Genomic DNA, 16673 nt, shown 5'->3' on the forward strand with positions numbered 1-16673 from the left:
AGCATGGGTATGGGGTAATTTTTGCATTAATATATTAATTTTTAAATATATTTTTATTTAGTTAATGTTCTGTTCTCCTAACTTCCTGCAAAGGAATCAATTTTTCTTAATAACAGGGTTAGTATTTTGAGAACAGATATATAGTACCATGTTTAAACTCTAATTGAAGAGCTTTACTTTCACAGTACAAGAATGAAAAATTGCAAGGAGATGTTTTTCTTACCATAATGAGGAATTATTGCCCAAGCCATTGCAGATGCATAGATACCACCAATCATCCAAAACATACAGAGCCAACTCAGATGTTCGCCTCGTTTCTCCCGAGCAAGAACTTCCGAAAAATAGGAGAAAACTATTGGCACAGCTCCACCAATCCTAAAATGAAATACATACCATACATTAAGGGAGAGTAACAACTAGTTAAAGTTTGGATAAAGTCATTTAAAACCCAAACTACAAGCAGCTTTCCTAGCAAGAGTGTTTTTTTCTCAAATCGCACCATGTACTGAAGAACTATTTAGAAAACTTTCACCATTCAGTGATTCAAATGATTTCAGTATTCAGTGATTTCAGTATTCAGTGATTCAAATGGGTTGTAAATGTGCTGGCTGCTGAAACAGAAACCAACACAATGCATTGACTTTCACCGTTACAAAAATCCTGTAATCATAGCAATCTAATGACAAATGTCAAAATACATTCAATTTAACTGAAAATATTAGTCATTTTCCCAAAGAATAATAGATATTTCTCTAAGTCTTAACTCCAATGTTTCAGTGCTCAGACAGGAAGTGACTAAATTCCAAGTATGTTGTTAATATATTTTATCTCATGCATATTTTAAAAAGATGTTCTATTCAGTTGCACCACGTGATTTGCTAAGACCATGATGGGCTTAAATTTTTTATGGGAGAGCCTATGCATTCATAAAATATCCACACATCTTCACGGAGTAAAAAAATAAAAATAATTTTTAAAAAGAAGTGAAAAAAAAGACTTCAACTTGGTTTTGCAAAATTTATTATAACTCAAATTATGTATTATTGTCAGTACTAGGCTTCAAATAGTCTTTTACTGTATTTAACTTCTCACTACCAATGCAAACTGTCAAATGTTCCACAACAGATTAAGTCTTTGTGGGCTTTAATTTCCTACTAAAGAAAATACCTGTGAAGTTTGAACAGATATTCAGATATACCAGATTACATCCTTTAAAGAAGTAATGACTTTCATGGTTGAAATTTTTAACTCAGTTTTAAAGATAAATGTGTATTTATGCTGCTGTTTCAGCGACTGCCAAACTGGGAGCAAAAAGAAGGAATTTAGAACAGATTAAAACAAGTATAAAAAGTAAAAGATGAATACAGAAATGGTATTTCAGTGCAATATTGTTTATTGCAATTTATTGTCAATGCAGTATTGTTTACTTCAAGGTGTCCTCAGGTATTGCAATGAAACACTGCATTGAGAAGTTAATTTGTTTAGGGGACTACTGTTCTGTCATTTCTTTCTAGACAGCTCTACACAAAGTACTGCCAGTCAACTCTTACCTTTAAAATTAATATTTGCCATAGCTGAGGTTGCTAACATTCTCTGCAAGTTGGGCAGAGGTTTGCACCTCCGTGATTTCTTGTTCGGTGTACAGATAGAGTTCCCATGTGAGGACTGTATCTTGTGTTCTTCTCATGGGTAAAAACACTAAAAGTTTCACCAGGGTATCGCTCTCTCACAATGAGGGAGATTGTCCTGAGAGGTTGTCCTGAGAGGTTGTCCTGGAAGCCCAGGATGAGAAACAGAGGGTGGAATCACAGCTCATTTTGCTGCAATGAAGAAGCCCTACAAGCTCAGTGGTGCTATAGAGCCTGTAGGCTCTCCAGTTCCCAAAGTTTAAGTGGCTTACAGCAATAAATTCTCACCCTCCAGGGCTCAGGCCATGCTTTTATAGTGCTATTTCTGTACACTTTCTATTCATATTTGTTCTGTGAACTTATTGGGAGGTGAAAATCAAAAGGAGATATAAATGATGCACCCTAGGAGAACAGAATTTAATGAAACAAACAATAAACTACAGTACATTTGCACTTATGTTGTCATAAATAAATGCCTGCAAATCTACTTTCAGAGCCATGATTTGTCACAACAGATTTTGGCAACTGGACAGTGTGACTGGAAAATAAGTAAATAAATAAAATAAAATAAATAAATAAATAAATAAATAACATCCTGGAGCCTCTGATTTCAGAGAGCCTTTGCTTATTGGCAGATACACTAAGCAAAGTGTCTTGAAAAGCAAAAGTATATAAGGAAGAGAGACAATGGAGGGGAAAGGAAGAGGGGAATGTAAAAAAAACACACCACCTTATAGAATACTAATTATATGATCCAGAATGTTGTTCTGAAATATCTTGTCTTCTTCTTTTACAAATATAGTTAAGATCTAGACTCAGAGTAAAGATTGTGTCTGTGTTGACCTTTGCAAGTTTTTTACTGGTGATTTGTTAAGTGTCAGAGTTCTAAACACAGATTCACTGCTATGCTCCTGAGATATGGAAGCAGCCCACCACCTTCTTTTGTCCACTTGCACCTACTTTTTCCTCTTCTTCTTAACCAGTTTTTACTTCCACTTCCAAAAGTCCAATTAAAAACATCTTTGTTATTTTCCTCCCAGAACTTCCTCTAGGTTGGCAAGATATGCAAAAGCAAGTACCCAGATCAACTTGTTCACCTTGCAAACTGCTGGGTAATGTCCTACAAAACAGCAGCATGCTTCAGGTCATGCATTGCTGATCATTCTACCTATTTTTAAATCCAAGTGCCTGATTGGACTATGCATGCTAGAGAAGTTGTCTTCTAGGTACACACGTGACCTGTATGCTATCAATAGTGAGACTCCCTGTGATAGACTCATGTATGATTATTTACAGAATTCTAAAATACTGTTAGTTCTGAAGGAAACAGATGAGTAAGTAAGTCCACAAATTTTTCCAACACTACTAAAAAAAAAAAAAAAAAAAAGACAAGTCAGATTTTATGTCAAATACAAGCATATAATTGCAAAGAATTTGCTTGCAGTACTTATTCAGCTAGATATGCCAGATAAGCACAGAAACATTTCTGCATCTACAGGGACATTACTAGCAGAGATACAGGTGTGATCATCACACTCTACTCAGCATTTGTCAGGTCACACCTGGCGCAGTGTCCAGTTCTGGTCCCCAGAGTTCAAAAAGACACAGACAGACTGAAGAGTGTCCAAAGGAGGGCCACAAATATGATCAGAGGGCTGGAGAACCTGTCCTATGAGGAAAGGCTGAAGCAGTTAGATCTTTTCACCCTGGAGAAAAGAAGGCTCAAGGCAGATCTTATCACAGTGCTCCAGTATTTGAAGGGCAGCCAGTACATAATGGGTGGCTACAAAGAGGAAGGGGGTTCTCTTTTTCACAAGGAACCACATGGAGAAGACAAGGGGTAATGGGTACAAACTGCACTGGAAGAGATTTCATCTTCATGTAAGAAAGTAATTTGTTACAGTGAAAACAGTCAGTCACTGGAACAACCTCGCCAGAGGCATGATAGAATCCCCTTCAACAGAGGCTTTCAAGATGTGAATGGACAGGGTGCTAGATCATCTCATCTAATCTCCCTTTTCCCATTAAGGTTGGACATGATGATCTTTCAAAGTCCATTCCAGCCTGGGTTGTTCAATTCCGTGACTGTTTATGAACTCTTGGTCTTTTGCAGATCTCTTTCTTCCTCTTTTTCATTTCTCTTTTCAAGTTTTTACTTTCTCTTTTGAGTTTTCTATTGTATAGGTTCTACCTTATTTCTGTGTTTCACTCTTCTAGTCTTTCTCTCCCATATAATCTTCCTTTCCCATTAGAATATTGTCCTCTTGTCTTCACAGTCTTAGAACAGACCATTTTTCTCCCAGCTGTGTCAGGTTTACATCAGTCAACCTTTAACGACTGAAGAGGAAGAAAGGCCTGGAATCAAAGCTATTTGGAAAGCTCATACCTTGCTAACCGCTTCCTTGGCTTGCCTGAGAAACATATCAGCCTTTTTGGCATACACTATCAGCTTTGAAGCCAGTCACCTGCAGAGCTATTCATTAGCTTTCAGTGTACAACTACTGATAGCCATGGGTGGGAGGCAGCTGGAGTTTGCAGAGGAATTAAAGTCAAAAGGATTACAACCCCTTGAGGGTAAGAAGGCACATGAGAAAGAAATAGAGCAAATAAGCGTACAGAGGTAAAAGATAAGTACAACGTAATAATGAATACTGATGGCATACAATTATAAAAGCTGCCTGTTGGTCAAGATCTGAAGTCCTTGACAGCAACTGCTTGTGTAGCTGTGTTGTGCAACTGTGCTGTGTTCACATGGCCCATATCTCTGCTGGAATCTTTTGAAAGTCGCTGTGCATACAGACCACTGGCTGTCCTTCCTGTCTTGGTCATTTAGAGAAGGGGGATATAAACATCTGTAGGAGTTACTTGCCGCTACACACAACATACAAAAATGGTAGTAAATGTCAGCTTGGGTAGGTTTACACAGTGACCTCAAAATTGCTTGTTACAAGAAACTTCTTCTACAGATCTGGATTTTTGGTAACTGTTGATCCCCACGAAGATGTGAGGGATTTGGGCAAGATCTAAATGATGAGTTGAATGCTCCTATGTTGACACCAGTTCTTTATATGTTAGATCCCAGTAATGTAGAAGGACTACTGCAGGTAGCTTTGCAGAGAGGTTTTCTGAGAAAGGGATAAAAACGCTGTCTGAAGGTGCATCTAGTCTAACATCTTGTGGAAAAGAAATATTATATGATAGTAAATATTGAGAAAGACTTTTATTCACAGGATATGACAGGCTTTTTATTGGCTTTTGGTTATATAAATTCACCACATCTAAGCCAAGTTTACTAACATTTCTGTGGATCTGAAGAAGACATTTGGTCAAACTGGTGTTTGTAGCAAATTAAAAGAAATCTCTGTATTCTGGACATAATGCTTGGTTTGTAAATTAAGACATGTTTGTTTAACCTTTCATACTTCCCTCATGAAAAAGAATCATTTCAGTGTTGGTTGAATAGTTTTTAAACTGTAGTTGGCCTCAGGATATATATTTATTTCAGTTACCTTAATACAACACGAAAACTTTGATTACTTTTAGAAGCAACATTTGGGCTAGATAAATATGATACATTTTGGGAAAATGTATCATCTCTCTGTTTACTTCAAGGCAACCTAAAACAAATTTGCTGGGCTAATACAAACGTATAGAGTACTTTAAAACACGTTATTCTAAACTAAGTTGTTGTACATGGAAAACTGCATCTAAAATTATCTAAAAGTACCAAAAAAAAAAAAAAAAAGAAAAAAATATAACTTTCTGTAATAGACGTTAGATAAAATTCTCTAGTTGAGATTAATATTTCACTGTGCCAGTGTTGAATAGGCAACAACTCCCTTTCCGTTCAAGGTAGCAGTGATATTATGAGTGATATTCTGGTATTAGAGAAAATTTACTTTGACAAAGACAGATCTAACAAGGTTCTTTTTGATGATAATTTTAGCACATTTCCCCCTTTCCCCCCCTTCTCCCCACTGACTAATGATGAATACAGCTCACAGTTTCTTGTCTAGCTGTTTCTACATTGTAGGAAACCATGTCAAAAGCCTTTATCTGACTTTGGGATTCAAATCCCTTTTGATTTTAGATTTTGGATTAATCAATGGAGGAATAACAGTTATGATATCTTTTCCACAAATGGAAATGATTTTGCAGACTACCCAATATTTCTTTATTCTTTTCACTAGCTTAAGTTCACCTTTGAGACTTTCATATCCCTCAACACCTTTTACCAAACTGTATCTTAATATTATTTATACTGTTTTTATTCCAAATAATTCTTCTTCCTGGGGGGAGGAGAGGGATGCAAAACTTTTAATAGTTTAAAGTTTTCCAGAGGCAAAAACATGATCAGAAGGTGGATGGTTTGTTGTTGTTGCTGTTTGATTGTTTTTTCCTGATCAGTTTACCTCTGTAAACGTTTGGTCTACAAGAGAATCTGAGGATAATCTGTTTTATGCTATTTTCTATAAATAAATTCTTCTATCAGATACTGATTTTATTGTTCATGCTTCTTCATATATTTACATATATTTTTGTATTTTCTAGAAGATAGAAGAGCAGTTTAGAATCCCTTCACCTGATGTCTCATGATTTCATACCTCAAGAATACTTCTTAATATTTAATTGACTTTTAATTATCAGAAGTTGTCCAGTTAACTCTCTGACCCTTCAGAAAGCCTTTCTCCAATCTGCATAACAATACTCTTTTGCCTTTAAAACAAAACATTCAATTCTTTGATATTTAATATTTGGGCTCTTTAATGCACACCAAATTACTGGAACAAAGCCACCTCCATTGATAACAGTGATATATATCCAATGTCTTTCATTAAGAAAGGAGAACTGGCATCTGCTGGCCAAAGGCAGGATCTCTAAAATGAGGAGAGATTGAGAAAAACTTAGTTGAATGCATATTCCTGTATAACTGACAGAATTTCTTTTCCATTCAAGCAAGATGTGGGATGTAGTAAAGAATGTAGTAAACATTTAGGGTTTAATTCAAGCTCTTTAATTCAATTTTCTGGTGTACTGCAAAAAGATATGGCTTAAAAGCTGGCAAAAATATCTGAGAGTTCTTCAGTGAGGGATACCAAAAAGAGATTGCCTTCTTGCACAAGGTTGATGCCAAGTATCTGGAAACAGTATGAAAGATGTATGCTCTAACAGTGGGTATATTGGTGTCCTTCTATCTAAAGGTGGAAAGATTTTACTTTGATGTCTCTGTAGGAGGAATATTCTAGCCTCTCCCTTCTCTCTTGTTGTTTGGCATGTGATGTGTCTGTTGTTATTACAGCTCCTCTCAATGTAAAATCATGTCCAAAAGTGAACCACAAAAAAACAACAACAACAACAACAAAATCAATATCAACAACAACAACAGAGGAAAGCCATACAAAACACAAATACCAGCTTGAGTTGCACTGGTAAGTGAAAACTATGCCTAATCTAATAGAGAGTGAGCAGATGAACATTCTGAAAAAGAAGAGCTCCAAAAATGTAAACTTTAGTGGAAAAACACAGTGAGAACAAAAGGGAAGAGCCTTTCCGCAACTTAAGGGTATGAAGGACAGATTCGGTTCAAGAAATGGTGCAGTTTTTATGATGGATAATATCTAAGATAAAATGGAAATCTGATACCATCGGAAGGAGAGGAATCAAGTTCTTCTGGAGAGAAAATACTTCTTCAAATAGCAAATAGGAACCAACCACAAATCTTTCTTTTCTTTCTCACTGTAGTAATAGCTGTGTGGAATGACTGCAGTTCATACCAGTGTTTTTGGTTTTGTTGTTTTTGTTTGTTTGTTTGTTTGCTTGGTTTTGTTTTTTTGGGGGGAGGGAAGGAGAGGTTTTTTGTTTTTTTTTTTAAATGTTGTACATGGTGGTGAATTATCATCATGTGTTCATTCACTTCCCAAAGATGCGGTAGAAGGACTTTGGACACAGTGGGGACTCACATTAAGGTATAAGAGGAGGGCCTGCTTGTTCCAAGACAGATAATCATAAACCATACACACAGCTGAACATGTTTCCCAATCGAGGATATACACCTATTTTGGGTTAAGCTGCAGACATTGCCTATTATTAGAAAAGCTACTCCTTCTGGTGAGGAGGAGACCTCACAGGCAAGTTTGGCATGAGGCATGGTAAACACGTATTTTGCCACACATCCCAAGAGGGACAGTGGGGGTAAAAGCCAACAGTTGCATAAACATGCCTGCCAAAAAAACAAACCTGCATGGCACAAGGGTCAAGTGCTGCCCTCATGAACTGGGCAGACTAAGCAGGAATACAACAATCTTCTGGACTTTGACAGGATCATGAAAGAGAGAAAGTGTCATGCAACATGGTCAAAGGTTGTTTTTTCAGAACAATGGTCCATTAACTAGCTATAGAGATACAGGCACAAGGAATATCTTACAGTAGTGAAAACAGCTTTGTAAAAAGTGTCAGGGTTTTGATGAAAATGCAGAAGTTTGGGTAGTAATAACATAAAACCTAGAAATGATAGTGACCTATGAAAGGAAAAACATGTAGGGAAGCTGAATGGGATTTTTTTTTTTTTTATTATTTTTAAGAAGTAGAACAGTTGCCATATCCTTGTGACTCTAAAAAGAGTCATATCTAAAAATTTGGTGTTAGACTCTCCTGGCAAGAGGACAGCCCACATCCCGTTCCTCAATCCTCTTCCCCTTTCAGCCTCCTTCTTGAATCAGTTTAATAGTACTTAGTGCTATAGCAATTGTATTTTCGTGTCATTGTCTAGATCTACCCTACTTCAGACCATTTGTGGTTTCTGAAACTGCAAACACCATACAACAGTGTTTTTGCACTATGGTTACATAAACCAGAGCCAACAAACCATACAAACAATGGACTTCATATGCACAGTTTTACCATACAGTGTTCTGTGCTCTCACTAGCTGTTTCATATTGAGCATTCTAAAGAATGAAAGTGGCCGGCAATGGAATCATAAATGAGGGTTTTTGATCTGAATCAAGTAATTACCAGAAGTGCTAAACTACTCCAGAACAAAACAAAAATCCAAGAGTGCAATAAAGGTACAATTAAGTTATGTCATGTTAATTAGCTTGGGCATCTCAATCTCAGCTTCTTTAAGTTTAAAATGGTAAACTTAATGGACCATGACCAATATCTTAAACATTTTCACCAAGTGAGAAGTTATTTAAATTAAAAGAAAAGTAAAGCAAATACAGGGCCACAAACCTTCTCCTTATGGAAAGAGCAATAATGTTTGGCAAGATATAAAGCCCGATTTTAAATTTGACAATCTTGACTACAGTGGTGTTATAAACAATATTTGGCACACAAAGGCATTAGAAAATTTATAAATATTACTGAAATCTTAAATCTATGAGGGGAGTATTATACTGCTTAATTAATAGACAATACGTAGAGAAGCTGAGATATAAAACAGTTAATCAAGTTAATCAAGTTCACAAAGCAAGTCTGTTGCAGGATGAGAACAGATCTCAATTTTACACTTTTCAGTCTGCATCTTTCCTCTAAGATCATTATTCTTCTCCTCCAAGTTTTTGTTTACAATTTTAGTAGCTGCATTGATTAATTCCCTCACCCCTGACACAGGCTATATTTCTGCATTAAATAATGAACTTTTGCAAATAGAAGACTTTTATTAACACACACAATTGTAGAAATGAACAAAACCAGAGGAGCTTACCCAAATCCAGAAAACAATCGACAGAAGAGGAAGAAGCCATACCCCTGGACAAATGATGAAAGGAAGGCAAAGAATCCATTGACAGACATGCATATCAGGAGTGACTGTCTCCTTCCCACCTTGTCTGCCAAGCCTCCCCAGAAGAATGCCCCCACCATCATCCCAAGGTACACTATGCTACCTGCAATACACACAAAAGAAAAAAAAAAAAGAAAAAAAAAGAAAAAAAAAGAAAAAAAAGATGTTGTTTTGTGAGCTACATGACTGACCACAGTTGACCACACCAAAAATAGTTATATGTATTTGAATGATTTGGTTTCAGCCATCGTCTGTATTTCCAAAATAAGTAATATACAGATTAATTTCTCCTTTTTCAGTGAGTAGAATTTGTATGCATAGCTTTGTGAAAGTACCTAGGGAGAAAGATTTCCTATTGTGTCTGTGTCATCTGCTAGCAGAAACACTGAAGCTTAATATAATTATTAAATGTGGTGCCTGTAGCTAAAACAATTAAAATACAAGCAAATAAGAGTGAATAAGAGAAATAATGCCACTATTTCCCTAGCAACAGACTACATTCAGGTTAAATACTCCAAAAATTAAAACTTTCCTTACAGAGAGAAATAGTCTGAACATTACAAGAATATAAGCAATCCTGTAGGGGATTAATCACTGGGAGTAAGATGTGCTAAGTCTAAAAGAAGCTGATTGTGAAACAATGGACAATTTCCATTTGAGATCTACAGAACTGAAGGCGTCCAGCTTTATCTTTTTTCTCCCTCCTGCTTCTGCTTCGTTGTATAGCTTTGTTTTAAATAGTATTGTCCCATATACAAAATAAATAAATAAATAGAATAAACAACAACAAATCCAATACTAGAAAACAGTTTTATTTATGAAGAATTTTGAACACATACATTACAGTTTAGCTAAATACGTTAGAATGAGATGGGGACATACTGTTTTGAGGTGATTTTTTCTAAAGTTAATGTATTAAAAGTGAAATAGCTTCCAATGGAAAGTTAATATGGAATAATTAACAATTTAACCATTTATTTCTTAGCATATTATACATTATTTCTTTTCCAGGGACAACTCTTCCATGGGACAATGCATGAGGAAACACAACACATTGAGCAGACTGTCAGAAGCAGGAATAGCTCGCAGGCTTTCGGCAGGTCCAACCAGATTTGTGTTTTGTTTCATACACTTACTGTTTCTTCTTCTACCTACTTTCTTACTGAGCTTCCCAGATGAGTTTTAATTTAATTAATGGTTGCTATCATCTCGTAAGTCTACTACTACTAAGAAGAATTTAAATATAAGGCAGTTGGAAGCAGCTAAAATATGAGTGAGCCATGTCCTGTGTCCCTTTTCAATCAGCCATAAGAACTGACAAATTCCCCAGCTGCTCTGTTTGTCTTCAGTTGCTGTTGTGTAAAATTCTGGACTCCAGAAGACTCACCTCTGCCTTGCAGAAGGTAAGTAAAACTGAGAAAAATAAATAAATAAATGCCTGGCCTTTGTTAACTGAACAAAGAGGTCATTCATCACCATTTCCTTGCTTGAAATTCCACATATCAATGTCTGAAGTGCTAATACCTGAAGGGTCTCATGCATCACAAAATGTCCCCCTGTACTCTCTAAGGTTCTGTACAAATAGTTTCCACTGTGCTGTTTCCTTATGAGACATCATGTTAAAACACTTGATACAACACACATTAAAATAAATGTATATTAGCATGATGCAGAGTTACACTTCAGCTAGGCAAGTATGCTATTTCATTTATCATTTATCATATTTATCATTCATTTTAGCACATTTATCACAAATAAATTCCTGTGTGTAATTTCACATTGGATATTTCAATGATATACAAATGTTGGACTACAGTCCCTGAAGGTTTTCTTATGTTTTAGGATTTTTGTAATAAAAAATGATGATATTTATATTTCAAATATTGCACACAAATCAGTAGTAAAAAGATGATCCATATCCATTAGTTTCTTGTAAATTCAAAGTCCCTACACAGTAGCCAACATCTGATGTTTTCTCTGAGTCTTAGTTTTATATTTTGAACTGTCAGTTACTGTGAAAGATTTGTACAATCATATGGAGAAAACTCTTTTACATGTGATCTGTAAAAGGTAAGTGCAGCCTATCTAGTCAAAAACCATATGGAATATTCTCCTCTTCTGAGAAGCAGGTAGGCGCAGTAATTTAGAAATATGAATGAGCATGAAACATCTACAGTGTATCTCAAAATTAACAGAAAAAATACTTAAAAGCAAAAGCCAAATTTCTATCATTTGTATTTTTTCATTCTCTGCATGAATCAGGTATCTTCTGAAATGAGAGAGCAGTACTTCCACCAGGTAAAATGTACTCCCACATACATTTATGTATGTATATATAAACTTCATATACAGAAGCAATAGCCAGAGCAGATTATTTTCATAGGTCTGTTCCTATGTCAACTTCCTTATTTAAAAAAAAAAAAAAAAGCCTATGAAAATCTCTCATTCAAATAATGAATTCCACATGCTTCACTTGGCTGGACCAATATCTGAATATATGAATATCTGTCACTCATCAATGTGGGCAATTTGAGGTAGAGGAAACAACTATTCCTATAGCCATCAGTTGAGACCAATATCAGAAAATATATATATATTTTTTCTTTAGCTACTTTCTTAGTTAATACAGAATCAGAACAGGGTATTTCTGGACTGTCTTTTCCATGAGTCCCTAAGGACCAGATGACAGATCGTTTCTCATCATAGGAGCATCTCTTTACCTATGCAAGACCTAAAAGCTCCTTTAGAAGCTCCATTCTCATATGGATGAGAATGTGGGTAAATTGTGAGAATGTGGGTAAATTTAGAATTTGCAGAAGTCCTAAGATATTTTTGTTGTCTTTCATCTTACAGTTCAGTGCCTGAAGGACACAGACACTACAATATTCTCTTTAGTTTAATGGTGTTTTGCAGCAGACCTTTAACAGATAGTTGCTTTATTCTGATTAGAAATTTTAAACACAATACTTGGGTTATTACTGACTGTACATGCAGTTTGTACATTTTCCAGTCCTAAAGATACAAAGCTTAGTCATCTTTGACATAATCACTCAACTGCTGTAAGATTTCTCCTGTGGGCAGGACTACCGTACCACACTTCAGGTAGGCCAGTACTCCCAAGCAGTTTTGAAATTACACCCAGCAGAGCTAGCACTTACTTGTCAATATTAGTTGAAAGAACTTAGCAGAAATAGTTCAACAACTGCAGTGACAGCAGATCAATTTCAGAAAGACAACTGAAACGGCTGATACAAACTCTTAAAATGAAATTTTTTACTATTATACATGACATACATGAAAGTCATTGGGCTCTCCCAGTCAACAATCTAATTTTAGAAATACTCACAGAAGACCAAAAAAATGTTTTGATATTTCTATACTTTGATATCTCTGAAATATTTTATGCACAGAACCTTAATTTACCAAATACCTACATTCCTCATGATGTATAGAAATATGAAAACACTCTGAGCAATTAAAAAAGTTTCTAAGTCTTGAGGGTTTAAAAATATTAACCTTTCTTTGTGATTAAAAGTCTTTTGGTCATTGTACTGTGCTTCAGCTTCTCTTATACCTACATAATTCTCCTGAATAACATTCAAAATATAGCAGTTAATAAATAATATTTATCTCCTATCTAACATAGAACCACAGAACCAAAGAACATCCTGATTTGGAAGGGACTCACAAGGATCATCAAGTACAACTGCTGGCTCCACACAGGACCACCCAAAAATCAGACGTTTTCTCTGAAAGCATTGTCCAGACACTCTTGGAACGCCGGCAGGCTCAGTGCTGTGACCACTGCCCTGGGGAGCCTGTCCCAGTGCCCGACCACCCTCTTGATGAAGAATCTTTTCCTAATAACGAACCTGAACCTTCTCCTTTCATCTACCTTTCATCATCCTCTCCTTACCAAACTTTGTAGCTCTTATCATGTCATGCTACTAGTTAGAACATAAATCCCATAAGGAAAATGTTATTAATAAATTAATTAATTTGTTTATCTTTCATAAATCACATATTGTATTTTGCACATTTCAAAAATAGTAATTCTAAATACATAAAAATTAAATAGCCTCTTCTTAGTCACAGCTTGCTCCCTTTCTCATTACCTTTATCACTGGTGACTAAAACAGTAATTGTATGGGTATACATACACAAACATAGATTTTAATGTGGCATGTCAGCTTGAGGGTGGTCATCCCTTTTTCAGCAACTACTACTGATTACAAAACTAGCTGCTTTTCTTTTTCTTTTATATAAACCATACTAAAATAAAGGTGTGTCTAAAGAAATTAGCTCACACATCACAAGGCACACATTATTTTCACATCCAGCATGATCACAGAAACATTAAGAAAAAAAAAGTTTAATTTAAAATACAGAGACATATGCTATCTGTAACAGGTGTCTTTGATTTCCCCCATGAGCAATGAGTGATCTCAGCAAACTCCATCATTTGATGGAAAGCTGCTGAGAACAGCCATTTGGCTATTTGGCTGAAAAGAAACTTATCCCATTCTAAAGTGTATATTCTCCTCTCTTGTTCTTTTACCAAGTTGTAAAAACCTGTATCTTCCTTCCACAATGTAGCTTCTACATACTTCAATGATTTTTTCCATTGTAAAAATGTACACAATGCACAAGTGTTTCCTCTTCAGATGAGGAGCTGTCTTTCAACATAACAGCTAACTGCCCATGCATAAACTTTTCTAAAAATACTTCAATTTTTATTCTAGATACTGGTTGTTAGAACGGACAATGAAGCAAACTTCTATTAAAAGAAATTACTTAGTATGATCATTCATTTTGCTTATGACAGCTGACAGGACTTGAGAGTGGAATTGGTTGACACCTTGTACAAATTTTGGCTACCAGGTGGCAAGAATTTTTTTAAAAGGTTGTGCACACAGCATCTTTCAAGTTTCTGTCAACAGTTAAAACTAACAAAGCAGCCAACCCACAAATCCCTCAGTGTCCAGCCTCTAGTTATGGTCAATTTAAAGCAATGGGCCTGGAATCCATGCATGGCCAGTCACCACGATTCAGCTGTTAAACAGTATTTTACTCCCTGTATTGTCATAACATTATTACCTGGAACCACCTGTTGCAATTCACATTCTGGTATTTAAATGGTAGACAAACCGTCCTGAAAAAAAGAGTCTGTACATATGCTTCACGGAAGGAAAAGAAACCAATAAAAGTAAAGTAAGACTTCCTTGCAACAAAAAGACTCAGGCTATGGGACTCACTGATGTTCATCTTTTGCATTAACACACCTATGATAAAGCAGATATCTAACTAGTCTGAAGAAGTTGTTTTTCTTTTTTTCAATTTTGTTGTTTAGGTCATTTGCCTGAGTGAGGAACACATTTCACAGAACTAGAAAAAGCACTCACATGAAAAGAATAACTCCAAAAAATAAGATTAAAGGATTATTTTTTTTTTATTTTGGAAAATATTATGTCAACCTAAGGAAGATCCAAAATAACAATAACAATAAATTATTCTTTTATCTAAACAATGGTTGAAGCAGTGGAATAGCAAGGTATATGTTTATGGAATGGTACTTTTATAAAGTGTAGATCTAAATGATTAAAGGAGTAAAACATTAACTGTTCGGCCATTTGAAGAAGACAATAAGCACTTCTTTCAAACAAATGAGCTAGCAGACCACACTAAATAAAATGAAAAATTTGCACAAGCCTTTGCAAGTTCAAAACTTCTATAGACATAATTTCCTTTATCCGAGAGCTAGCTGTGTCCCATAGCAATCATTTTGTGTCCTAACTTCAGATGCTAGATGATCTTTTTTAACCTAATAGTATGCAATGTATGAAAATCTCCAAACACCAGAACATACTGAGAGGGCACTTCTTTACTGTGAGGGTGACAGATCTCTGGAACAGGTTGCCCAGAGAGGTTGTAGAGTCTCCTTCTCTGGGGATATCCAAAACCTGCCTGGATGCCACCCTGTGCAATGTGCTGTAGGCGACCCTGCTTGGCAAGGGGGTTGGACTAGATGATCTTCAGAGGTCCTTTCCAATCTCAACCATTCTGTGATTCTGTGATATCAGGCTCTTGGTCTGTTACTGCTCTGCAGACTAATCCACTCCTTCTGCACTTCCTTTCCAGATACCTGCAGACAGACTTCAATCTGCAGTTTCATAGTGTGTAGTGCAGATGCTCAATTACAATTTCATTTTGAATATTTTTGTTATTCTTCTTACTACGTGTCTGCAAACAGTCAGTTCTTTCTTACCATTAAATTATTAAAATTATTTTAATAATGATCATGGTAACAGGATTTGTCTGTTTAAACATATGAAAGATATAAAGATATTATATAATGAATGTTGAAGCTCTTCAGTCTCAATACAAAAGTTTATACGGTGCCAATCACACTTTAGTGATTCTTGGACTTTTGGATGTGATCTGCAACTGAGTGACCTGTATGATTACTTCCTAAGTGGAAAGTCTTTGCAAGACAGATCATTTAGCTCTTTTCTTTTTCCCCCTTTTTTTTTTTCAGAAGACAATATGGATATCCTTCACAGTCAATAAAAAAGGACAATTTATCTCCGTGACAATTAAAGAAATTTTATACTCACTGAGAGAAAGGAAGATGTTGAATGCCAGGGACATAAAAAAAAATAAAAAATAAAAAAGGACAACCTCATCTCCTCATCTGAAACATTCTGAGTAATAGAGAAATGTCAATGTTTTCTGTGAAGAAGAAAACCTAGAACCATTATTTCAATCCAAACCAATTTTTAAAATTATTAACTTCTAAAAGTCTGTTTTCCTAGTATTTACACAGGAAATACTCAGAGAAATGCTCTGATATATAGCCTATGAAAAACAAATAGTATATATTTCATAGCTCAAGTCTATCCAATAGTACAACAAATACAACAAATGGTCCATCTATTGCATCAACAGAAAGAAGAAAACAAGCACAGACTACCTCCTTACACAACTTTTAAAGATACCTACAAAACATCTGAAGACACTCAATCTGGTACCAAACCAGAAACTTCACATAAACAGAAATCAAGTGATCCATATCTGGTTCTGAGACAAAATGATCCTGTTCTCAGACAATACTGATGAACTGCAGTATTTGATAGGGGAAGTCAACCATGAAAGTCAGGAAAATGGGATTGAAAGCAAAGCTGAGCAAAAGAAAGATCACAGTCAGTTAATCAGTGTAGGTGGGAAAATGAAAGAACAAGTAACAGAACAGTTCTAATTTCAG

General features: G+C 35.6%; 1 protein-coding gene across 1 annotated transcript in view; it reads right to left on the minus strand.

The window, feature by feature from the left end:
- SV2C (synaptic vesicle glycoprotein 2C) overlaps window positions 1-16673 on the minus strand; it is an 82133-nt gene that overhangs the window by 49531 nt on the left and 15929 nt on the right. Inside the window, exons 2-3 of the mRNA XM_035553580.1 lie at window positions 9335-9515; window positions 224-375 (exon numbers count right to left, since the gene is read on the minus strand). Coding sequence (XP_035409473.1) covers window positions 224-375; window positions 9335-9515 — 333 coding nt within the window. The remainder of the gene's footprint in view (window positions 1-223; window positions 376-9334; window positions 9516-16673) is intronic.

The sequence above is a fragment of the Cygnus atratus genome, chromosome Z (assembly GCF_013377495.2).
Source record: "Cygnus atratus isolate AKBS03 ecotype Queensland, Australia chromosome Z, CAtr_DNAZoo_HiC_assembly, whole genome shotgun sequence".
In the NCBI taxonomy this organism is placed as follows: domain Eukaryota; kingdom Metazoa; phylum Chordata; class Aves; order Anseriformes; family Anatidae; genus Cygnus; species Cygnus atratus.